The following is a 25,907-nucleotide window of genomic DNA, read 5'->3' on the forward strand; positions in this document are numbered from 1 at the left end:
TAAGAAACTTCATGCTTCTAAGTATCCTATTTGCAGCTCAGGAAAATGGAGGAAACACACTTGTACTGGCAACTGAGTTCAGTGAGAAACAGAATCCTGCATTCTCTTGAATAAACATAATCTGCTTCTTGACGAAGTTCCTTTCAATGCAAAATTACAATCTACATTGCTAGCACAACTGAGAAAAAAATTGCAGCTCAGCTGTTTGATCTGCCCATGCTAAAAAAACATTCCTTAAGCAACCAACTGTTTTTTAACTAACATAAGATACAGATGAGTACTGCTTGATTGCTAAAATGGAATCAGATCACTGATTAAAGAGGAAAAAAATACTTCAGTATTAGTCTCCTGGATTACTCATGTATAGTAAAAGTTTGAGAGTTAGATCATATAAGTGATGTAATTACTTGCTCCAGAGTTGGAGTTTAGAAGCCAGTAAAGTTCCTGGAGAAGGGATGTGAAAGGAGACTTTGAACTACCAAAACACTGAGCAGTCACATAAAACTGGGAGAAGTGTGTCACTTGACATTAAAGAGTACAAGATGTATTGCACCAGAAATACACTTTCGTAACACTTACAGATTTATGCACTAAAGTTCAGACCAAGACCTGATTTAGATGCTTAATCCTTTAATTGGATCTAGCACTTATTTCCATGTTCTATGGTAAGCATTGCCTTTTTCATTCTTGGAATTGGCTAAAAATCTTAATGAGAATAGAAATTGCTTCATGGAAATGTAATCAAAAACATTTTTAATTTGAAAAAAAAATGCTTCAAAGTTTCTGATCAGCTCTAATATTTAGCACCATTTAAAACATATTGTTGAAAGACATCCTTTTATAACTGTCTCATTTTAATACAGTTATAACAAGGGTGATTTCAGCTTATTCTGCTTATTGGTCATTACTTAGGTTTAGTTTGTAGAGTGCTATTGCACATAATGTAATCTAAAAAATTTTTAGAGCATCTGTGGATTTTTACTAGGAAGAAATGAGAAACATACTGCCATAGACATACTTGGTAGTTAGATTATGGAAGATGGCAAAATAAAAACCCCAAACTATACAAAATTCACATTTTCAGCACTGTAACACTGCATAATGTGATATGTGTTGATAAGAAACATATGTTCACAGTTCACATTCATTAAATGGAATACAAGCATCTCTGCCTTTTAAATTGTCTGTCTTATGTAAGTGTTGTGAACCAAAGAGGATTACCAGGAAGGCAAACCCAGCATTCACAAGCATGACTCACTGATGGGGATGGGAAAAGAGTAGTGACAGGTGTTTGTAAGGTTGTTGAGTCAAAATGATATGTCTTCTGATAAGTGTACTTGGTAAGCACTCTGTATATCCAGAATTATTCCTTGACACCAAGGAATGAAATCATGGAACACGAAGACAAGTACCTCCAATAGTCTCTATGAACTTGGGTAAGTGCCTTAAGTCAGAAAAGCTTCTGCCAGAAGGCAAAGTCCTTTAACTCACATTGACTTCAATTAATCAGTTCTCATTCAGCATTCATAAATACCAAATCTATTATCTCTCTGAACTTCGGTTTCGGTGTCAGTAATGTGAGGCTAACAGTACTTAGTTGCTTCTCAGAAAGGCTTACTGTTTGCCAAGCACTTTGAAGGCATCATAAGCACAAGTACTATTACTGTAATTACATAGGAACCATACAGAAACTGTTTTTATAGAAAGTACATGTCTCCCTACAAAGTTTCATAAGCATTAATGATCTATGACATAATTATCTATCCATTACCATGGTACAACCAATAAATCTCTTTGTAGATGGGCTCTCCTAGAAAATTATTTCACATTTATCCTACTAGAGATCCAATTCACGCATCACTTCTTGGTTAAGTGTTCTGAAGAACAGTATAGAACCATCACCAATCATTATTTTGATGTATCTAGTCAATCTGAACTCAATAATGTACGCTTAAAAACTGTCCATCCTTTGGTTGACTCTTTAAGTGACTTCAGTCAACAAAATGAAAGCTTTAGTGCATAGCTTAGAGGAATATGAGAAAGCACTCCTTGCAAATGGACAGCATTAGTAATTATAATTTCATTTTGTGCCATTATACAAAAAGGGACATATTAATAGATTTTTGCAATAATGATTTTACAGAATTAGCCATGGTACCAAAACCAACGAGCACTGCAAAGACCAAAGCTTATGTATAAAGGTAGTAATTTTGAGGGTCCCTGTCTCTCATCCAGTAAACTACTCTTTTCTTAATGGGCCAGAAAAGGGTCAAGGAGCAAAGTCTTATGTTTTGCTATTGCATATTTTAAAAAGGAAGAACTAAATGTTTGATGGTGAGATCCTTACCTCCATGGGATTTGGTATCAACCTTTAGGACAAGCTAGATTCCTGCTTGGACACCTGATCATTAAAAGATTAATAAATCTTACCAGAAAGCCTGGAACAAGGTATATTTCATTTAATCAGACTATTTTTATTTAATTGATTCCTTTTGCTATGAGTTAGTTGGAAAAGTCAATGTGTATTTTGGCCAAGGAAAGACTACATGGAAAGCCTAAGTCTAAAATGCGCAGCAATGTAAAGTGGAATGCATGATTTCTACTCCTTATTCCAAAGGACTGTGTTGTTTCAAAAGAATAAACACCTTCTTCCTGAAAAAAGCTATCCCAAAGCACATATGAACAGTACAAAATGGAGTCCACTTGTACAATGGACACTTGGATTAAACCTTTTCTAAACAGGTATCTGACATCTATCCAGACCACTCTAAGAAGCACATGAAACCAGATAAACATTACAGTGAACTCTTGTCGTGGTTTAACCCCAGCCAGCAACTAAGCACCACGCATCCACTCACTCACTCCCCCCCACCCAGCGGGATGGGGGAGAAAATCGGGAAAAGAAGTAAAACTCGTGGGTTCAGATAAGAACGGTTTAATATAACAGAAAAGAAGAAACTAATAATGATAATGATAACACTAATAAAATGACAACAGCAATAATAAAAGGATTGGAATGTACAAATGATGTGCAGTGCAATTGCTCACCACCCACTGATCGACACCCAGTTAGTCCCCGAGCGGCGATTCCCCCCCCCCCCACTCCCCCCAGTTCCTATACCAGATGTGACGTCCCATGGTATGGAATACCCCGTTGGCCAGTTTGGGTCAGCTGCCCTGACTCTGTCCTGTGCCAACTTCTTGTGCTCCCCCAGCTTTCTCGCTGGCTGGGCATGAGAAGCTGAAAAATCCTTGACTTTAGACTAAACACTACTTAGCAACAACTGAAAACATCAGTGTTATCAACATTCTTCTCATACTGAACTCAAAACATAGCACCCTACCAGCTACTACAAAGACAATCAACTCTATCCCAGCTGAAACCAGGACAACTCTGTAAGGTACTGAATATGATGGAACAGCGCTCAGGGTATGTACAATTCAGAAACAAGTTCCATGATCCTTTTATGTCAAGGAACTCCATCAGCATGTGTACCACACTGAACCGCAACTGAGACACAAGTAATAAGCTCCCTAGTAACTCAGATCATTGTATTTCAGACATCAGGCCTTTCAATTTCCTTCTGCAGTAGTTTAAATACAAACTACACACATTGCAGTTTTGGCAGCTCTTTATATGTTGTCCTTTGAGCTTGACTCTCAAAGTCTACGTCTAAGTTAAAGGTAAAGTCATTGTATTGCTTGAGTTAGAACAAACTCATTATGCCACATTTCCAGAACAATGATGACCAACAGGAAGACCAAAAAGCACTTTCTTTGAAGAAGGCAGCATTACTTCATTCCCAGGAATACAGAATAATTAACATGTCAACCAAGCCAGGGATACTGAATGTGTGCTCTTCAAGTCTGGATGCTCACTGGAAAGGTTCATTAAAGTGCAGCTCAGTGTGGATAAGCTGCTTTGCTCTCTCCTCCAAGAACACGGATGGAAATAAAAAATGACTCTGAAGCCTGCTAGCCAGTAACAGACTTTGTACAATTTAGAAATATATTAAGTGGATACCTGAGAAATAGCAATGCCCTGTGCTTGGTCTCCAAACACCACATTTTTTTTCTACTTTGAAGTCATAAAAATTGACAAAAAATTAATAAGCACTATGAACCAAATCCAAAGCTCTGTGAAAAAAGCTGAGGTCCGCTCAGTCTTTCCACTGTAGAGCTGATCAGCCTTCTGGGGCAATGTCTATAGCAGTGATTTTTTTGTGGTTACTGAGGCAGAGCAATGACTCAAAGCAGTTGCTACTGAGCTCCTCATAGCTCCAGGTAGGGAGAAGGTGATTATTCAAATTCCTGTCAAATATGCAAACGAGTTCAACTCTCAATTGCTAGTGAAGACAACATCATTCATGTTATGTGTCAAGCCATCTTAAAGCACTGAGTTTGCAAAAACTACTATTTGCTCCCAATATTTTATTGTACAGCACAAGTAATTGTCAGGTATGTATCGTATCTTTTCCAGAAAAATATTTTTGTTTTCCTTAAAGTTTTAAGTAGAAAGTAAAAATATCTTACTGTATTGATACCCAGACCATTAAGCATGTATATCACATCCTCCGTGGCTACATTTCCAGTAGCACCTCTTGCATAGGGACAACCACCCAGTCCTGCAACCGATGAATCCACTACAGCAACTCCCATCTGGAAGACAGCAACACAAAAATGCAACATCAGCACAGAGTATTATTTATAATTATTCATAAATAGTAGGCTATACATATTAGTTACCATGGATAAAATACACATTTCTCCAAAAATGGATGTGTTTCTCAGAGGAAATTCCTTCAACGGCATTAGTCCTGACATCTTTATAAGGTAAGACTCTTCAAACACAGAATGTGGAACAGAGAACTAATGGTCCATTACATGTGATTTTGGCAGATAAGATGATTGCTGTTTTAGAGCGAAACAGAGTTTTATGTCTTTTCTCTCTTTATCTCTCTACATGTTGTTTTTAAGTAGCCTGCATCTATTTCTGCAAAGGCTTACATGCAACCAAATACAATCAATACGTTTATTCAAATGTATAATTCTAAGCATATATATATAAGTCTTTGCAAAATGAAAGTTTTAATATTAGCATCTGATTTACATGTCATCCACAAGATTTAGGGATATCTAGCCTCTCAAACGTGTTTTATATTAATGGCTATTCTTCCACAAAGAACTTCCCTCCTAGCATCTTCTCTCTTCTCATTTCGTTTTCTTTCCTCTTTATTAGAGATCATGAAACCACCATGTAAATAAATTTTTTGTTCTTGTTTTGGAGGAAGACTACAAGGTATTTTCACCCTGTGCTGGTTTTGGCTGGGATAGAGTTAATTTTCTTCATGGTAGCTAGTATGGGGCTATGTTTTGGATTTGTGCTGGAAACAGTGTTGACAACACAGGATGTTTTCATTATTGCTGAGCAGTGCTTACCCAGAGTCAAGGCCTTTTCTGCTCCTCACCCCACCCCACCAGCGAGTAGGCTGGGGGGGGGGGCACAAGAAGTTAGGAGGGGACACAGCTGGGACACAAGGCACATATCCAGTTTTGCCCTTCCTTAATGCCTGAGGTAGTATCCCCAGGACAGGTTCACAGACCTATAGCTCCTCTACATTGCATGGGAAGTGCCATGAGATGTTATGTGTCTGAGTCAGATTCACAAGAGAACACAAGCTGAGCAGAGGTAACGCATAAACTACACAATAAAAAATGTTGAGATGTTGTTGTGGTTTAATCCCAGCTGGTGACTAAGCCCCACCCAGCCGCTCATTCACTCCATCCCAGTGGGACAGGGGAGAGAAGTGGAAGAGTAAAAGTGAGAAAACTTGTGGGTTGAGATAAAGACAGTTTAACAGGTAAAGCAAAAGCCACGCACACAAGCAAGGCAAAACAAGGAATTCACTCGCTACTTCCCACGGGCAGGCAGGTGTTCAGCCATCTCCAGGACAGCAGGGCTCCATCACGCATCACGGGGACTTGGGAGGACCAATGCCATCACTCTGAATGTCCCCCCCTTCCTTCTTCTTCCCCCAGCTTTATATGCTGAGCATGCTGTGCTATGGTCTGGGATATCCCTTGGGTCAGTTGGGGTCAGCTGTCCCGGCTGTGTCCCCTCCCAACTCCTTGTGCCCCCCCAGCCTCCTCGCTGGTGGGGTGGGGGGAGAAGCAGAAAAGGCCTTGGCTCTGGGTAAGCACTGGTCAGCAATAGTGAAAACATCCCTGTGTTGTCAACACTGTTTTCAGCACAAATCCAAAACACAGCCCCATACCAGCTACCATGAAGAAAATTAACTGTATCCCAGCCAAAACCAGCAGAGCTAGGTAGCTGCTCAAAGCCTGTAATAAAGACCTCAAAGGAGCTGAGGTGCATAACTGTGACAAGCAAGACAGTACTGTTTAATATTGCTCACGCATTGAGACTTTCTTAAGAAGGGATATTGTATTTTAAAGCTCACTAATCTGTGAATTATGGAGTGAATCACCAAAGTCGATGTTTCACGTTTCAGTCACTTATCACACACTTTGTTTGTGTAACCCACCGGTCAGAAAATGTGTTATACAACACATCTGTGTCCAGTACACAGAGGATATGCATTTATGATAGCTTTCAACTGGAAATTCTGTCTCTTTTTGCACTAGCTGGTAAGATTCATGCATTTACTTTGGAAGTCATTGCTTCAAGCTCCACAGTGGCAGCTGTTGGGCTCACAAGTGTCCCTGCAGAAACACACCTAAGGCCTCTTAATGGAAAAACTTACTGTGCGGTGAAGGTCTGGGGAAGAGAAAAGGGAGACTAATATGTAGAAGTACTGGTATGATACAAGCATGCATCCCACTACCATGCCTGCTCTTCCAGGTTGATTTTAAGATTTCCATCAGAAACGACTGTTTCAGGGATGAAAAGGTAGAAGAAATTGTCCTTCACGGATCTTCCCACCAGCTGTCAGGTTATGTCATAACTGCTAGAGCATTCTTCTTGATGTACTTACTTTCAGTAACATTTAAATGGGGATAAAAGCTACAGGAAAATAATGTGCTGAGGTACATCACAGCTGTTCAACTCCTAAGGAAGATCAACAGACTCAGAAACAGCTTTAGTAGCATATAAGCAGTCACTTTCTAACCCCAGTGAATTATCTCATGAAAGGCTTGTCCTTGTGCAAAAATGGGAAAAATATCAACTAAATTGTATCAGTGACAAAGTGGCATCTGAAAACACCCAGAAAAGTTTGCCAGTTCAAGGTGGGAGAACCTCCTCCTGTGGAGTGTCACCTGTATTACTATCAGTAGCCTGCTTCAGTGCTTCACAGGGCTCTCACTGTGAGAAAAAACAAGAAACAATATACTGCCAGCATTAAAAGGGTGTGTCTTCTAAAGGCAATGGATATATATACATAGTAATTTCTTGATATGCTTGTACAAACACTTGTCATACCACTATAATTCTGCATTTGCAATGCAGATCTCATAACACTGGGGTACGTGTTGCTTATTATTGTTTGTTCAAAGTGTTTGTGAATACATGGAGGGGTATGGGAATACCACAGCAACATAAAGGTAACATGAAATACACATCTTTGTCTAAGCACATTCTAGTATTCTCAGGTAACCTCTTCCGAGTTAATTCAAATTACCTCCACTGGAAGCTGGAGTGAGCTCAGTCATTTTATTCTATTATACATGCAAGAGCATAAAAAATGATGTCATCTGCTGGGTAAGCAGTGAGAGCAGTAACCTCCAGATGACGGACAGTGATAACTGCTCTGTCTTTTAAACCATCGACTACTCTGGCTAAACAGAAAAATTAGAAAGTCTAGTCACAGCTTTACATTGGTAACATCCTCGGTATGGCAGCTGTCACCCTAGTACAGGACACTTAAACCATTACTTCCCAGAAGCAAAGTATAAACATGTTTATGTCTCTATGTGCTGGTTTTGGCTGAGGCAGGGTTCATTTTCTTCATGGTAGCTGGTATGGGGCTATGTTTTGGATTTGTGCTGAAAACAGTGTTGACAACACAGGGATGTTTTAGTTACCCCTGAGCAGTGCTTACCCAGAGCCAAGGCCTTTTCTGCTTCTCCCCCCACCCCACCAGCGAGGAGGCTGGGGGGGCACAAGGAGTTGGGAGGGGACACAGCCGGGACAGCTGACCCCAACTGACCCAAGGGATATCCCAGACCATAGCACAGCATGCTCAGCATATAAAGCTGGGGGAAGAAGAAGGAAGGGGGGGACGTTCAGAGTGATGACATTGGTCCTCCTAAGTAACCATTATGCATGATGAAGCCCTGCATTCCTGGAGATGGCTGAACACCTGCCTGCCCGTGGGAAGTAGCGAGTGAATTCCTTGTTTTGCCTTGCTTGTGTGCGTGGCTTTTGCTTTACCTGTTAAACTGTCTTTATCTCAACCCACAAGTTTTCTCACTTTTACTCTTCCACTTCTCTCCCCTGTCCCACTGGGATGGAGTGAATGAGCGGCTGGGTGGGGCTTAGTTGCCAGCTGGGGTTAAACCACGACACTCTATAATGGTACCTGCATCAGGATGGATTTGCCATTTTAACATTCAGCCAGTTGTAGACAAGTTCTTGACATGGTGTATATAATACAGCAGCTCTGACTGACCTCCAAATCTGACATGTCTTCAAATCAGTGCTCTTTATATGCAATGTGCGGGTATCTCTGTCTTTAAGATATTGCCCTTTAAGGTCCTCTTCACAACACATCTGATAAGATGTCTACTGCAACATACTGCTATTTCAGCAGCAGGCTCAGCTGCATCTGTGTGCTCTTGCTTGTGGTATGGGCAAATATGTGTTTTCTGATTTGTGTGCAGAATCACTGCAGTTCATCTCCAGTGTGGCCTCATTCAAAAAGTCCTTAAATAATCCATACTCCAAGCTCCATTCTAACAGTGCTAAAACCAGATGTTGGAAAACATCCTTCAGCAGCACTACTAACTAATTTGGAGGTTAATATTACAGCCCAGCCTGTCCAAGCAGAGTCTGAAATAGCACCTAATAAATAACTTCTCTGCAAGTTTGAGCAGCTATGAAGCTGTTTTGCTTTTACAGCCATTAAAAGCATAAGAGGCTCTAAAAGAAAAGCTAAAAGTTGACATAATGTGTAAAACAAGGCCTCTTCCTTCATCACACATCCAATATTTGTCAGACTTTTACAGGAAATAATGAGATTCAAGCCTTTCAGCAATCTGAGCTTGCAAAACATTCACTGTCAATATGCGATCTTTAAAAAGGCCAGTCTCATCGTCACTTCCTGACAGGCACTAAATTGTGCTGAGATTCATGAGAAGTTGCATTGCAGCTATTTTGTAGGATATGTCCTAGACAAGCACTCACCGAGCTGCTTACGTAGGGACATGTGCGTGGGTGAACAATGGCTTGGCTTCCAGGACAACTTAAGTGCTCCAATCTTTTTTGACACTTGCAGAGTTTTGATAATCACTAAATTCCTGACAGTGGTTCCTGAACACCTTCCAAACTTTAGCTTTGGCTAGCTTTATCTTACTCTCTAGAGAAGGCAGAAGACTTTTTGTTCCTGTCCCATGCTAACTTCCTAATTCCCCAATGAGAGAGGAAGGAATTAAATTCATCACCTTTGTCAAATAGCCAGTTTTAACAGGAAACCATTATCGCCAGTGAATAATAAATGCTTCATGTTCCTCAGTTTGCTTTACTACCTCCCCATAACTTCTTGTTGGGACAGTCAGTCTCCTTCGTTACTGATCTTTAAACGTGGCTTCATCTGACAGAAGTTTAATTTTGTCCCTCTCTTAAAAATGGCAAGGTCAGCATCAGTAACTCCAGGGATGCATGAGGTATATAAATCAGAAGCTATAAACCATGTTTCTCATAAATTAGGATTTTTTTTTAAACTATGAGATTTTGAAACCATAATATTGAGGATCCCAGGTATGCATTAAACAGGAGATTTGTCTTCCCACAAAGTTTAGGGGCCACAGCACGTGAAGTTCAGTACCACAGCGCCTTAAAGATAGGTGTGTGTAGATACGACAAAGAATCACCGTATTTGTTCAAGGAAGGGAGAAGGAAGGGAGGAATAAGTAAAAGGAGGACCTACGCAGGTTAGGTCAAAAGTTGTCCACACAAAAGGCAGCACAAGACTAATACTATTTAATCCTGCAGCCCTCTCAGTGCCTAGCTGGCATGCCTGGTGTGGCGTGGTAGTGTCATATTACTGTGCCTCTCTGGCATCAGTCTGCTACCCAGCACTACTTGGTATGCCATCAGGAAAAATGCCTTCTCCTGTAGAGACAGAGATAACCATAGAAATATAAAATACTATGCCAGCAATGCTTTGTGAGGTGGATGTGCCCACAGAGACCATTCCGCAAGTTATATTATCACGTTATCTAAAATCAAGGCTTGCCATCCCCCTTTATTGCAATAAAACAAATGTATGTAAAGAAATATTATTTTAGTATTTGAGCAATTAGAAGCATAAATTTCTACTTACAAGGCAATAAAATGGGACATCTCTCTGTGGAAAACCCTGAAAGTTAACTGCATTTCCTTCCTGCTTCTTTTTCTCTCAGCTCTTGCTAAAGATTAATGCATCACAAAAGAAAACACTACTTTTCAGAGTTAACTCCATCACTACTGACCACAGGGTGTCACTGTTACATTAAAATCTGTAATTTCCCAGTTCATTTAGTTAGAAAATTAATACATTCAGGAAAAAAAAAAATCCTTTTCTCCCAAAATATTGAGATGCAAGCTATTTGCGGGCAGATGTGCTGCATAAAATAGGTTAATACAGCATTCCTTTAACTTATTGTACACATCTTTTCATATTGCTACTGGCACATTTATTATAAGCAAAGCTGGCAATGACATCTAGAGTTAAAGTTCCCTAACGCTTTCCATTATAAGGCCCTACTTTCAGTTGTTTATTACTTTGTCAGCCTTTAACTGCTGGAGCTTATATTTTCCATGCCTTGTCTCTGCCTCAGGCTGGATTGTTTTGGAAAGTTTTAGTGAAAAATGGGGTTGGCCACTTCCGAGAACAAGTTTTGGGGAAGAAAAACGCTTCGTTATGCTAATATTCAATAATTCTAACATGAGCATCTTGGAGATACTCTTCTAGCTTTGCACTCTCAAATTTGGCACAGGAGGAATACTGCTTTTAAGAGATCACACAGTCTGGACTTAGTTACTAGCTTAGGCACGTAAGTCACCTCATTGTCAGGAACTGGTCAGTCTGGTAGCTAAAATGTCCAAGGGTCAAGAGAGCAGCAGCTGACCATGCTCTTTCCCTCAACCTCAGCAAAGAGCTGTGAAGCAATTTTAAACTGAGTTGGAAAATCTGTGTCTCTGGCTGACAGTGCATTACCTGCACAAAACACCTCTCACCGACGGGCTCAAGCAGCTGAGATACGTGTGGCAGATCCAGTTCTTCAAAGAATGTTTCTGGATGTTTAGGGGGGATCATGCCATCAAACATGAGACTGGTTTTGAAATTTTGAAAAGCTTAGACAGTCCTAATAAAAATCCTACGCCATAACAAAATTAATATTGGGAAGCAGATGTTCACAAATCACTAATAATATTGCCCATGCAGGTTTATTTTGCTCCTTTTTTGAATATGTGCAGTCTTTTATTTACAAGACACTGGGGTTTGCTAATTCAGAGTTGTACACAATTCAAGCTGCTCCCTTGCTAAGGATCACAAACCTGCAGGGGGAGCAGGAGACACACTCAAGGTCTCGTTGGAGCCCATGAAGATGCGATGACCATCAGAGCACTGAGTGACTTTCCAGTCTCCTTTCCTTCCCTCCCCAAGCAACTCAGGGGATTGCCAGATTTCCCAGTTCAGCTGCTGCTGGTTTGAAGTTATTGCCTCAGATGCTCTTCAGCAGAAGTTGCTGCTCTCAAGTAAATCTCTGGTGGTTTAGCAGTTTGTCTGCTTGCTATGTCTTGTGAAATAATCTGATCTAAAAATGCAGGATATTCATTTTATAGATTTAAGTTTGGACACAGTCAGAAGACCAGTTAAACAGGTAGAGCAGAGAAGATAATAATCTTCGGATCTGGAGGGAAAGGGGGAACTAGAGAGGAAAGGCAAAGGGCAGCTTCAGGGTACGCCCAGAGAGAACCGTTTAGTCCAGAGATGCAACAACTGTGCCAGGTGGTCTGTGCCCTACATGCAGCCAGGTGACAACCAGGCTTTTGTCATGTGCTACATGCCACTGTAAATGCATAAAAATAAACTGAGGGATTTGAATGTACAGGGAAGACAAAAGGATTACTTAACTTGATGGTAAAGTTACTGAGGGTTGCTCTGGGAGAGGAAAATTTTGCTGGGACTGGAGAAAGCATGTTTGGAACTGCTGACAGTGAAGGTCCGATGAAGAAACAAAATCCACTTACTTTGCAAGGGGTGGCTCACAGAGGATAAGCAGAGTAGAGATGTACCCACTAAAATAAAATGGCTGAATTATCGTAACGGCTGAATTACGGGACATCAGCTGCGAATGGGTTGAATGAAGGATGGAACCCCAGGTAAAAATCAATGTTTCAGATGCAGGCTGCAGAGAGCACACTTCACTGGGAGTTACAATATTGAAAGAGGACAGAGTGCTAGTATGGATAATCAGGGAAAGGCACTGATCTAGTATTTGAAGTGCATGCGGGAAATGTGGAACGTGAATACATCAATGAAAATGGCAAATCTGACTAGAGCATCACAGTATCTGAAAAGGTTACTTTTTCCTACATTCAGGGAACATATAACCTAGTTCATCTATCTTAGCTACCCCTTTTATTGGCACCTATACCTTATAAAGAAACTACAAATTCCTTCAATCTTGTTCTTCAGTCCTGGTTAGCTTCTACCAACTCCCAACCCTTCTAGTTACTGGAAAACCAATTTCTGTTGATTCACTCTGTGGCTTAAGCTGGGTGGCCAAAACTGTTCCTGCAGGTCTAATTTCCCTCACTTTGTATAAACAGAACACTTTCAGCATGATGCACCAAGTGGCAGAGGACACTAGCTTGTAGCAATGTGAGCAAACAAAATAGGTGGGTGGCAGAAAACATCTATTTTTATAAAATAAATTTGTAGCAATGATGGTGTTTACAAGAAAGCTGGGAAAACAGAGCAGAACTATTTTCATTCCACAGTAGTATTACGGTATGTCAGCATCAGGGTATCTAAAGGAACAAAATAGTAACAGCATTTTAAAATCTCATCTGGCTTCAATTCAGCCAGAGCCCTCACAGAGCAGCACCTGACTCCCCTAGAGCCAGGAACATCACCCACCCACAAAACCCACTTTGTTTTGACTTTCATTCCCCATATTATCTCTGAAATCACACCCACCTGCCACTCAGCAAAAATGGGGACCTCCCGGACATCCCCAGGGCTCATCTCCAGATGTGCTGCGGAGTCCTACAGAAGTATCAGCTCCTTGTCTGGGGCTGATCACCCATACAACATGTGTGGTCTTCACAGTCTCAAAACCACCACTGGCTCCTTGGCATGGAAGCTGGGGAAGCTCAATGGATCAACATGGGTGGAGAGACCCCAACCTGACATCAGGCATTCTAATGGGTTCTTCAGGTGTCTGAAAATGTATGGTAAGGTCAGCCTCTTCTCTGTCTTCCTCTGTGTAGCTTTCTCCAAGGAATGCTAAGGCAGACTAAAGGTGAGACCCCCAGTTTAATCTGTTGGACACTAAGATTGATGCCTGTTAGTTCTAGTATGACGACATTTTCTTCCACAGCTAATTCAGCTTCACCCAGTGCTTCCCATCTCAACTGCATAACGAGTTTCCACATTAGAGTGAAAAGACCTTTTCAGATATTAGTGACTTATAGTATTGTTCCCACTCACACCTTGACAACTAGACCTACACTTGTTTCTCCTGGATGTGATGATATACAAAGTGAGGGAGCAGTTGGTAAATATCCTTCAATCCAAGTCTCCCTTTTCTCTGCCACATACCAGAACATCTGCTGAAGGTTTTGGCTACTATTCCAAACATGATGACAGTAAAGACGTATTAAATTATCTGTTGCACATTAGAATTTAAAGTAGGTGACTACTCCTATCTCATGCTTCCAAGGCTTTTCCTCTGATGTCAGTACCTATGCTTTCCAGAAAATTGCTCAGGTTACTCTTGTAACTATTATAATGTCTTCCTTCCCATTTCACCTATTTAACAGGAAACAAGCTAGGCTAGAGTCAAACCTTTCCCCCCCCCCCCCCCCCCCCCCCCAAATAACCAACCCAGAAAGATTTAGCTGACTTAGAAATGGAGCAGATTCAGCAGTAGAGCTAAAAAAACCCCACACATGCATCCAAACACAAATACATCCAGTAGCCAAGCAGTGGTAGTAGCCTACCTAGGGCTCAGGTTTTTTTCTTCACTTTCCTTCTAAATAAATGTCCTAACTATTGGGTAATGTGGGATATCCAGGCAGCGAACCACAAAAGTCCTGTTTATGGCTTTTTTCTCATTTGAAACCAAAACTATGCTACACTTCACAAACACAACAACATCTAAATGGAAGATCCTGCTGAAGCTTAAGTTTTCAGCTACTTCAGAAACATGAGGAAGGTGGTGGGTTCTGTGCACATCCCTGAGAAATCTAGCCCCTCTCTAACTTCATCTTTGTCCCTCCACTTTTCAATCAGATTTTGCTGCACTTTCAATCTCCTTATGCAACAGCAAGATATAAAGCCCAAGCAGCACAGTTCAACTTCTCAAGAAGAGTCTGGCATTTTATACAGCCCTAGATCCCTTGAAACTCCTCAACTGCACAGAATTTGGTTGGACTAATTCTTACTTTACTGAAATTATTATTCACTGGGAGCTTGCTTAAGCAAGGGCATGGACTTCCAAGACTGTGTTGTTATTATTAGTTGTAATCTGCAGTTGGAGTTCATAGATTTGATTCCTCTTGCAGATCTCACTAACAATCAATGAAGTATCAGAATTCATTAATAAGTGGGCAGAAAGAAAAGGACCTGATTGTATCAGAGAACAAAAGTCTGTTTCCATCTTTTAACAACATAACTGTTGTTATGGTTTTCATCTTTTGGGGGGGGGGGGGGGGGAGCAAAGCAACAGCTCTGTTAATTCCCAAGGCTACTTACTTTGCAAAAGAAGATACTTGAACTTTTCTAAAGGAAATCACACATTTCCAACAGGGTACATGTGTTATAATGATATAATTTGCTACTTAGAACTGGGAAATCATTTTAACTTTCATCAAGTGTATAAAAGTGTTATCTTTATGCATTGTTTTAGTTGTTCAGATTAATTTAAAATGTAGTACAAGGATGTGCAGAATTTTGAATTCTAGTTTAGTTTTTCCATAATCCATGGCATCTTTTGCATTTTATAATAATAGCCACAATATATGCTTCATACTTACAATACATACTATATGCTCATAGCAGTTATTTTCTAATGTGAAAGATTGCTCTTCTCATTTCTGGAGATATATCTCACAACACAAATAAAGAGTTGTGCATCCTACCTCAAGCTGAATAGATGTATATCTCCATCATTCATTATCACTCCACATTAGATTTAAAGTCTAGGCCAAAAATAATTTGTACAGTTAATGCTGTTAAATAAAACCTGCACTTTTTATTCAGACATACCTATTTTGAATCTCTCTTAATTCTATTTTCATAATCCCCAAACGAAACAATACTTTATTCTATTTTAGTATGTAGGATGTAAGGAAGTTCAGAGATTCTGTTCCCCGATATTCATTGACAAAACACACTCAGCATAAAGAAAAGTGGATTGCCAAGACGTATGGTAAACTACCATTAGAAAAAACCTCCTGGCATTTATTACATCATCTGGATTACACAGGTGCATATCGATCTTCTCCTATATTTGGAAAACAAGAACTGCATTCTCCATTCAAATGCTTTTAACTTATTTACAGCTAGATCTGGAGACTTAATATTTATCATCACAAAGTATAAAGCCAAATGTCCTTTTTCTTCAGGAGCACCAAAGATTAACAGATTAGAATGTGTTCCACATGTCCATTTTACTGTCAAGAGAATATTAAAGAAGTTTTCCAGCTTCCGCAGCTCAGCCAGATGTCAATGGATCCCACAGTGAAGCAAAATTGGCAGAATAGCCTTCTCATGACCCCGGCATTGTTTTATCAAGGATCAGTTTAAAAGTATAAAGGGCCATTTCTTGCTGAGATCTGTAATGTTTTTCAGCCCTTTTCCCCTGCAATTACACAAAAGTGCTGACTTTGTTGAACTACTGATATGCAGTAGTATTTCTTATGACTTCTCTCACACTGTGCTGTAATTGCTGTTTGTGTTGGCACAAGAAAAGTACCACGTCTTGTTTCCACTGTACATTTCTCGACTCTGGTTTCAGTAACATCAGTGTAGGATATTGTACTGGGCATATGTTTTGTTGTGTAAACATTAACTGGCAATTTACCCTGTCAATCTCCACAGTATGGCCTCTAATTACCAGAGGTTGAGTGGCTTCAGATGGACATTTTATAAAATATTTACAGTAGTTATGCTGCTTCTTTTTTTTCTTCACTAGTATCTGTGCTCTGAAAATCATTGCAAGGAAAAATAATAAAACAACATCAAAACCCATAAAACAAAACCCAACAACAAAACCAAATGTATTCATTCTTGCACACCTCATTCTCTAGAGGAACTAAGGACTAGGTTCCCAATTAGTTAAGCAAAAATTATGGCAATATTGCAGTAGACATTATGGTATAATAAGGTACAAGATATTTCTGTTTTCTTTCAATTTGATAATTCCCTTTTACATCTTTTGTAACAAAAAAAAAATAGCATATTATTTCTATCAGTACTTTTTTTCTTAAAGAACATTCTCACTAAATAGCTCCTGAACTTGCAAACAGCTATGCACATGCTTAATTTGATTCAAGCCTCAGACAAATGGTCTGTTGGTAATGTCTTGTTGGAAAAACATAGCATCTACTGCAAGGATTTAGAACCAAGGAGCAACCTCTCTTTAAAAGCTCTGGAATATATGTTCTAGACATTCATCTATATAATTTCAAGGAAGTACAACTTTCCATTTTGTGCTAAAATATAACATCCCGAGTAGAATTCCAGGATGGGATTAAACTGTTAATAATTACAGTAATGTGACCAAAGAAGATGTAATCAAATAGGGCATCTTTTTGGACGCCATAGGCAGAGTGAATCTTTATTTCGAATAAAGTTTTCACTGTGATTTTCATCATAATGCAGGAAACTAAAAAAAAGTGTGAGTTTCTCAGCTTCTACTATTCCGTTATAACTGGATCAATTTTGTAATATTCATCACATTGCAATACCATATCACATTACAATACCTCCAAAAGAATCTTCCCTTCCAATACATTGACTAATTAATTGCTAGCTAATAGCTAGGTAGGGAGCCACAAAATGTAATGTCTTGCAATTTTTTCCCCCTTATTCTGAATAAAGTTTCTTTTTTAAAAAAGACAGTTGCAAATTGCTCATCCAATATATCTGCCAACAGTAAAGACAGAACTCTCCTTTTTTTTAAAAAGGTATTCAACTTAGCATCTTATCTTTTGCTACAGATGCACATTATTATATTGCCTTGCTGAGTCTACTAGTGTTCTGTTTGCTCAGTTTATTCTTTAGAGGAAAAGATACTACATCAAATTAAAAATTGTTACCTATTGTTGCAACTCTTAGTGCAAGCAAAGTCTTACTGCTATGAACAAAGATCAGAGAAAAATCTTTCTTTCAATAATTGTTTACTTTATGCATTTGAAAGGACTTTGTGTTAAGCAAATCACATCATTTGCCTCCGACAATCTGTCACCACATAGCACTTACACTAAGCAACAAAGGAGAAAAAAATTAAATAAACAGGAAAATATGCAAGCTGGCAAAAATTATGAAGCATATAAAACTATCATTCATTTATCTTGAAAAATGATCAGAAAGTTTTTATTTCTGAAAGCCTGGCTGTTTCAATTTGTACTGTAATATTTCAAAAGGAAAAAAAAAGATAAATGACAAATGAATTGACTCAGGAGACTGGTTCAGTGTTGCTTCAGCACAGCACAGAAAGAAAAGATGATTGTCCTACTTCAAGTACTGCATCAGCTTTGGTTTCTGTCTTAACTGAAGAGTCATCTTCGACTAATTCCATTGATGCAAATGGTCACTTGTTCTCACATGGCTACAAAGAGCCACCCAACACACTCATTTAGAGTGAGTTCAGGAACTTCAGTCTGTCTGATCATAGCCTCTCCAGATTTTCTGCAGTTTAATCTACCTTAGGAAACACCCTGAGAGCTTGTTTAAAGCCACCTGATGTATCTCAGCAATAGGAAGTAACTCTCCCTCCTTCATTGTTTGCTTCATTTGTTTTCGTTCTGAGGAGCCATAAATATGCAAGAATGGCCAGAGGTTTAGTTCCACCCCCTCAGCACAGCTGTCTGTAGAGCTGCCCAAAAAGGAAGGAAGCATCATACTGTAAACACTGCGCTTCCCTACTGGAGACACTGGGATTTGTCATTTCCCAGGACTGCTCCTGCCATGGTAAACTCCTCTGACCCTTGCTTGGGTCTGAAAGTCAGGTTCCATGCAATACCCTCTTTTTCAGGCAGAAACTAGAATAGACACACTCACAAATAACAAGAGGTAATGAAAAGAAAAAATAATTTCCAAGTGGGAAGCACTGTAGTGATTCTGTCCTTATTTTACACTTGCTGTTGAACATTAAGAAAAACTACTGCGGGGTAAAAAGGGAGGGGGAGTAATTTCCATTGAGTAGAAAAATACAATGTCTAAAATAAAATGTCTGAAAGCCATTTATCTTCTTCCAGCTGACGTATACAGTCACAGCCTGATTAAAGTGCAATATGATTATAGGGAGAATTTCTACAAACAAGTCAAGCAACTTTTATAGAAATAATTTATTTTCAAAATACCATGAAAATTGAATGAGGAATTAAATCCTGAATAAAGATCTGGTTTTAAAGGTACTTAAAATAATACCCTCACCAAACTTTTGAAATTTTTCTTTCACAATTGTTTTTAAAATTATGTTGAAATATTGTACGTTATTTCTGTCACTGCATCACATACCTTTTTAGTGTGCAGCATGTAAGCTGAAAACAAAAAGAAAGTGAAAGGAGTAAGTGTACCACAGTCAATCAAGAAGGGGACTAGCTGAAAACACAAAGGTAGATACACAACTAGTGGCATATTCATTTGTTCTAGATTAGAAAGTATCTAAAAATATATACCCTACCATCATCATCATAAGTACACCTTAATCACAGGAATTAATAGGTGGTCTAATGAACATAAACCTAGTATTAATTTAGAACATGTCTGAGATGAGTATTTTTAAATATAGACATTGATTTTTGTGGTGTATTTAAATCAGAAATTTAATTTAAATTGGCATGTTAGCCATGTCAGTTACAAAGACTGGCCAACATTTTCCATATTCAGATCCTATGGTAAGCTGCTTATAGCTTTGCCAATCTTTTACTAATCAAGCTGATATCCTGTGGGATGGATATCTGCTCTGAACTACAGTGCTGTGAAAAAACTTAGCTGAAACAGTTCAGCTTTTCAGAACAACTTACACGCCCACTTAAATGTGTCATGTTAGTAAACAGTGATGGATTCCTCAAGTTCTCATGTCCCCACGCCTTGAATCAAAGACATGCAATGTGGGGAGTCCCGCCTTAGCTACAGAGATGGATGCAGGGTAGGGATGTTTAAGGAAGACCTGGAACAGCTCTGCGGTGACAGCCCCAGGGATGCCAGCAGCACACTCAGAGCTGACCAGAACCTCTGAAATCTCACCTCAGGAGACATCCTCGAATGGCCACTAGGAATGACAGCAAAAAATCCCTCTTTTTTGCTGTTAATACACAGGAACTTGTGCTCTTTTGTGGCTATGTATGTATATGACCCATTGTATTGGTTTTGTTGGCAAGGTTTTGGTAGCGGGGGGGGTTACAGGGGTGGCTTCTGTAAGAAGCTGCTAGAAGCTTCCCCTGTGTTCAAGAGAAAGCCAATACCAGCTCTGAGACGGACCCGCCGCCGGCCAAGGCCGAGCCAATCAGCGATAGCGGTAACACCTCTGTGATAACATTTTTAAGAAGGAAAAAAAGTTGGGACAGGCAGATTCGGCAGCCGGAGAGAGGAGTGAGAATATGTGAGAGGAACAGCCCTGCAGACCCCCAGGTCAGTGCAGAAGGAGGGGGAGGAGGTGCTCCAGGCGCCGGAGCAGAGATTCCCCTGCAGCCCGTGGGGAAGACCATGGTGAGGCAGGCTGTCCCCCTGCAGCCCAGGGAGGTCCACGGGGGAGCAGATCTCCACCTGCAGCCCGGGGAGGACCCCACGCCGGAGCAGGTGGGTTTCCCGAAGGAGGCTGTGACCCCGTGGGAAGCCCACGCTGGAGCAGGCTCCTGGCAGGACCTGTGGCCCCGTGGAGAGAGGAGCCCACGCTGGAGCAGGTTTGCTGGCAGGACTGGTGACCCCGCGGGGGACCCACGCTGGAGCAGTCTGTGCCTGAAGGACTGCAGCCCGTGGAAAGGACCCATGCTGGAGCAGTTCGTGAAGAACTGCAGCCCGTGGGAAGGGCCCACGTTGGAGAAGTTCGTGGAGGACTGTCTCCCGTGGGTGGGACCCCACGTTGGAGCAGGGAAGAGTGTGATGAGTCCTCCCCCTGAGGAGGATGAAGCGGCAGAAAACAACGTGTGATGAACTGACCGTAACCCCCATTCCCCATCCCCCTGTGCCGCTGGGGGGGTTGGTAGAGAAGCCGGGAGTGAAGTTGTGCCCGGGAAGAAGGGAGGGGTGGAGGGAAGGTGTTCTGAGATTTGGTTTTATTTCTCATTACCCTACTCTGGTTGATTTGTAATAAAGTGAGTTAATTTCCCCAAGTTGAGTCTGTTTTGCCCGTGACAGTAAGTGATGAGTGATATCTCTCCTGTCCTTATCTCGACCCACAAGCTCTTTGTTATATTTTCTCTCCCCTGTCCAGCTGAGGAGGGGGAGTGATAGAACGGCTTTGGTGGGCACCTGGCAACCAGCCAGGGTCAACCCATCACACCCATAAACTAAATGGCTTCAGGACTGGAACTCAGTTGTCCACTGCGTGTAACTCTTGCCACAGTCCCTGGCACAGCTTTGGCCAGGGCCAGGTAGTGTTCCACTGAACAATTTCTGGCACAGTCTGGGAACTAGCACCATTTAGGGATCATTCATAGTTGGCAGTCTGGAAGTGCTGACCTTGTTTTGGAGGGTAAGAATTTGATTTTATGGATGCAAGCGTTTCATATCAATTGGCCTTAGTGCCAGAGAGGCCAGGAGGTACTGAGTCTGGGAACACTTTAAAGGAGTGATATAGCAACTGTAGGAGTGCAAAGTCTATTCAGACATGCAGTCTCATATCTAAAATTAACGTGACAGTTGATGAGATAGAAATTGATGAAGAAATGCACGCTGTGGGAGGGGTGCTGAGAAGGGAGAATGGGATGGGCTTGCAGGGATGGAGCAGTTCTGAGAGAAGCAATTTGTGTGAGGTACTTACCTGTGGAAATCCAATTTCATTTGTTGTGAAAGTTGGAAAGTGTGTGAAAGACAAGCAAGATACCGTAAAATCAAAAGGGACAGGTAACAGCTGTGGAGAACTAGCTTGTCTTTCTGTGAATGAGAGAGTGCCTATGCGAAGCTGCATGAGGCACAAAAAACTACCTTCAGGCCAATGAAAACTTCATTTTCCAGTCATCTTGATAATACAGACACTGATTTTCAGGAATTGAATCAAAAACTGTTGTGAAGTAACAGTTATCAGTTCAATTTCTGATAGCTACAGGCAGTCATCTCATCAAACCTACAGCCAGCCATGTAGTCTCATGTAAAAAAAAAACCCCAATACTACCTTTTTTATGCATGCAATCCAGTTGAGGCACAATAGAAATATGCATGAGGAATTTGACACCAATGTGCCCTCACCATATTTTTTATGCATGCTACAGATCAGTGACTTCAGTTTTCTAGTGCTATATTTTCACAACTCCTAAAAGTACTAAATATTTATTTTAAATTGGGCTTAGCATTTTGAAAACTATTTTATACTAATTTGTTCTATAAACACCTGAAAACCTTTTTTGAAAAGCCTTCTTACATTTTCAGCATTTGGAAATAATTTGTTTCTAGTCCAAAAAAATGAATGTCTGTCTGTAACAGAAAGAGCTGGATTACTGCCCAGTCCACTTCAGAACTGGATGATGCTGACTCTTAGTCATTTAAATAGTCAAGTTAAACAAGACACAGTTGGGATGATAAAAGGAGATCTGTAAAAAGACTATTGCTCTGGCCATGTGGACTTACAACTATCAAACAATAACTGGGAAAATAGTGAAAAAGAGGAAAAAATTAACACAAGTGCAAGGGAAAATATTAGGATTAGGTGAATGTAGGAGCACAGTATCTGTTCACATCATTCTCCTTCTTGCCAGTGAGCTGCCAGCAGGATATTTACTCTGCCTAAGCACTGATGGAGGCAAAGAATGGCCAAAAGGCATTACAAAGGAGAACAAAGGAGATGGGAGGCAGACACTAACAGTCTGTATGGAGTATTATCCTCAAATGCACCTATTATCTGCTGGGTTTGTATCTAAATTATATTCAATGCTATTTTGTGTTAGCCTTGTTTGCAAGCACAACTTTGCAAGCCTCTTACTAGCTGGCAAAAGGTGAAATAAGACAGAATTGTCTTCTTGTATTCTATTAATACTAATTCCTTTCCCTTTTACAAACTATAGATCCAGATACGACAACTAAAGAATGATGCAGCGGAACAGAATCTGATGAAGACTGAAGAATCATTTAAAGTAAATTCTCTGAATCTGTTTATTTTTGCATGGGAAGATGCGCATTCACAAGAGGAGAAAGATGCACAGCAATGAAAGCACTACTACAATGCCTGTTAGGTACTGGTCAACCAAATCAGTATGGCCTTAATGCTTCTAGATTTAATGAATCAGAAAATGATCAATGAGGCTGAAATTGGAATGTACCACTGACACTGAGGAATGAAATGTGCAAATGAACGCCACTTACAGGATGGGAAGCTCAGAAATGAAAGCATTTAAGATGTGATTAGGAAAGCTACAATAAAACAGAATTCCAAGAAAAAAGTAGAATTATGCAAGGAGGATGCAAGCACAGAAAAAGAGAAAAGAGCATAGAATATTTGGGCCAAATGAATTCTTTCTATAAATCTACAGCTTCAATGCTATTAGTACAGAAATTATTTTTGGCTTTAAGATAGAAAACTAAAACCACTTCAAATTTTATTTCTCTAGTTGCTGCAGTGATTTCTCCATTCATATTCCATTTAGACCTAGGGTGATAAATCTATATGAACTTGCAGAGATATAAAGAGATATGTAGATCTGCATGAGAAATTCAGGGTTTAAAAATGTTTTAAAAGACAGTTGAGGTTTGACTGTAAGCCAAAGGGAAGTTGTGCCTACTGCTCCAAGTCAGGTCTAGTGAGGGCATTTGGAGACGAGAATAATCTATAACTGATGAAGGATCTCTTTGTCTGATTAGTATCCTGAAACAGACTTAGACTTGAGGTTTGTTGGTTCAGTAACTAGGGTTGAAAGCTTCTGAAATTCAATCATCACATTAGAGGCAGTTAGAACAATGTAGATTTCTATTACTTGTTAATAATTTACAATATACTAAGTTTCATTTAAAATTAAAAACAAAAAACATACAGGCTACCTATTGGTATATGCATGCAAATATATCTTTGCCTCAGGGACTTTGGCTGCTATTTCAGTATACAATAACAAATATATTCCCTTTCCTACCCTAAAAAGTTTAAAAAATAAAAATCTTGAAACAAAGTCTACTGTTTAAATTTTTTTTCTAGTAATAGGGTAACAGTCGTAATAATAGCAATGAGGAATTTATTTGTGAGCTATCAGGCTATCAAGTTTTTCTGAAGCATAGGGAGGAAGGTCAAAAACTTTCAGCTCCTCAGAAATTGCATACTATGCACATCCTGCAAAAAGCAGCAGAAAGCAATAAAAATAGGGTTGCTACTTCTTTTGTACTGATCTGAGGAAAGAGCAGGAGTGGTACTGCCTGTTCATCTGCTTGCTTTCTTATTTTGCTGAAATTACAGTCAACAATGTAAAATCAGTACGTATAAAAAGGCCAAAAAAAAAAAAAAAAAACCACCCCAACAGAGAAAATACTGGAAAACATCTCTCAGATTTTCACTATGAATGCCTGTTTTCATTTTCTTCCCATGTGTAGGTCTGATTTATTCATTTGCGCAGTATGTTTTTTCACTTACAAAAGTAACTAGCTGACTGCTCATAGCAGCAATATTATTTGATAAAATGCAAGTGTTTTTCTACTTTCCTAAAGCACACACCCTCTTTATAAGTTTTCTTCACAGAAACCTTGCAGTCTTGTACCTTTTTACAATTCACCTGCCACTTTCCCCCTAACTTACCTGCTTTCAGATACACAGTCTTATTCACCTCTGTCTTGTTAGCTTTCAGTCTTAAACAATTTTACTCACTCTTTTCTTCCCTAATATCATGTACTCCTTCAGCTCAAACATTTGATTTTTTTAATTCCTAGCTTTACCAAAGTGTTATGTTGTTTCTAGGAGGAAAAGGGAATAAAAGGAAACAGAAACAAAAAAGCAAACGTGTTTTCTAAAGAATTTTGTGTTATTGCTAACAGCTCTTTTAGTTTGCTGACAAATAATTCAAAAGTATTGTTTACACTTGCAAACCCAGAAAATACGTGGTAAGTGCCTAGGATAAATTAATTCCTAGAGAAATCCAAAAGTAGAAAGCTCTAGGAAGACCCTTATTTAAAAGGACAGGCATGTTGTAACAAACAATCTCTTGCTTTACCTAAAATTATGTGTATTCCTATACTCTTACTTTTGATCCCAAACTTTTTCTTTGGATGTTTTAGAATATTACACAGATCTACCCTTAACATGTTGTGCTAGCTATCCTGTTTCTCACAATGGAAATCTAAAATTTGAAAAGTTTAATTTCTACAATTTAGAACAACTGCCCTTAACATCAGCATTATGGTATTGCAAATTATTCATTTAAGCAGGAAAACCTGGGACCCACAGGCCAATACTTCCACAACCCTGCTGATGGGTACTTTCCAGCTTGAAGAAATTCTGTTTCATAACTCCATTTGTTTCCTGCCATTTAGCCAACTTTCCACTTATTACATGCCTCCATGCCTTAATATTAACTTCCAGTGCAGAACACTGTAAATTGTTTTCTGAAAAATCAAAGCATATGATGGCCACTGTATATCCTTTGTCTTCTTTGGCAGTGACTGCCTCAAAGAATTCCAGCGAAATATTGAAGCATGACCAGCCCTTCCTGAAGCCTGTACAGCTATTCTCAGTCAAGCTGTGTTTCCTAATGTTTTCCTATCTGAACCTTGAAATTAGTTTCTGGAGATCTCTGTTAAGTCTTCTGCAGTTTCCTAGCATATCTTTGTAAACAGCAGAGGAAAGTAAACTTTTGAGGTCTGCTGAAACCTTTCCATTTCTATGTGTTTCTCAAAATACGAATGCAAAAATTTTAACATTTTTTCAAGATCCCAAAATATGTGCATGCTCATAACAGCAAGTCTTTCCTCCCCTCGCATTGTGCTACATAAATTCTTCAGAGAGCCAGGCCATGCAGGGGAAGGGAAATGGAGTGTTACAGAACTCAGAAAATTTCATTGGGCATGTATGTATTTTGATCACTTGCCCACTCATATACCTTAGCTTTTTTTAATCTCAAAATTACATTCTATACCAAACTTAAAATCTATTCAGTT

General features: G+C 39.8%; 1 protein-coding gene across 3 annotated transcripts in view; it reads right to left on the reverse strand.

Annotated features, from left to right (window-relative positions):
* Positions 1-25,907, reverse strand: part of HMGCLL1 (3-hydroxymethyl-3-methylglutaryl-CoA lyase like 1) — an 89,156-nt gene that overhangs the window by 5,766 nt on the left and 57,483 nt on the right. For all 3 annotated transcript variants that reach the window (XM_030037706.1, XM_030037705.1, XM_030037707.2), the window contains one exon: positions 4,534-4,659. In XM_030037706.1, coding sequence (XP_029893566.1) covers positions 4,534-4,659 — 126 coding nt within the window. The remainder of the gene's footprint in view (positions 1-4,533; positions 4,660-25,907) is intronic.

This window comes from Aquila chrysaetos, chromosome 15 (genome assembly GCF_900496995.4).
Source record: "Aquila chrysaetos chrysaetos chromosome 15, bAquChr1.4, whole genome shotgun sequence".
Taxonomy (NCBI): domain Eukaryota; kingdom Metazoa; phylum Chordata; class Aves; order Accipitriformes; family Accipitridae; genus Aquila; species Aquila chrysaetos.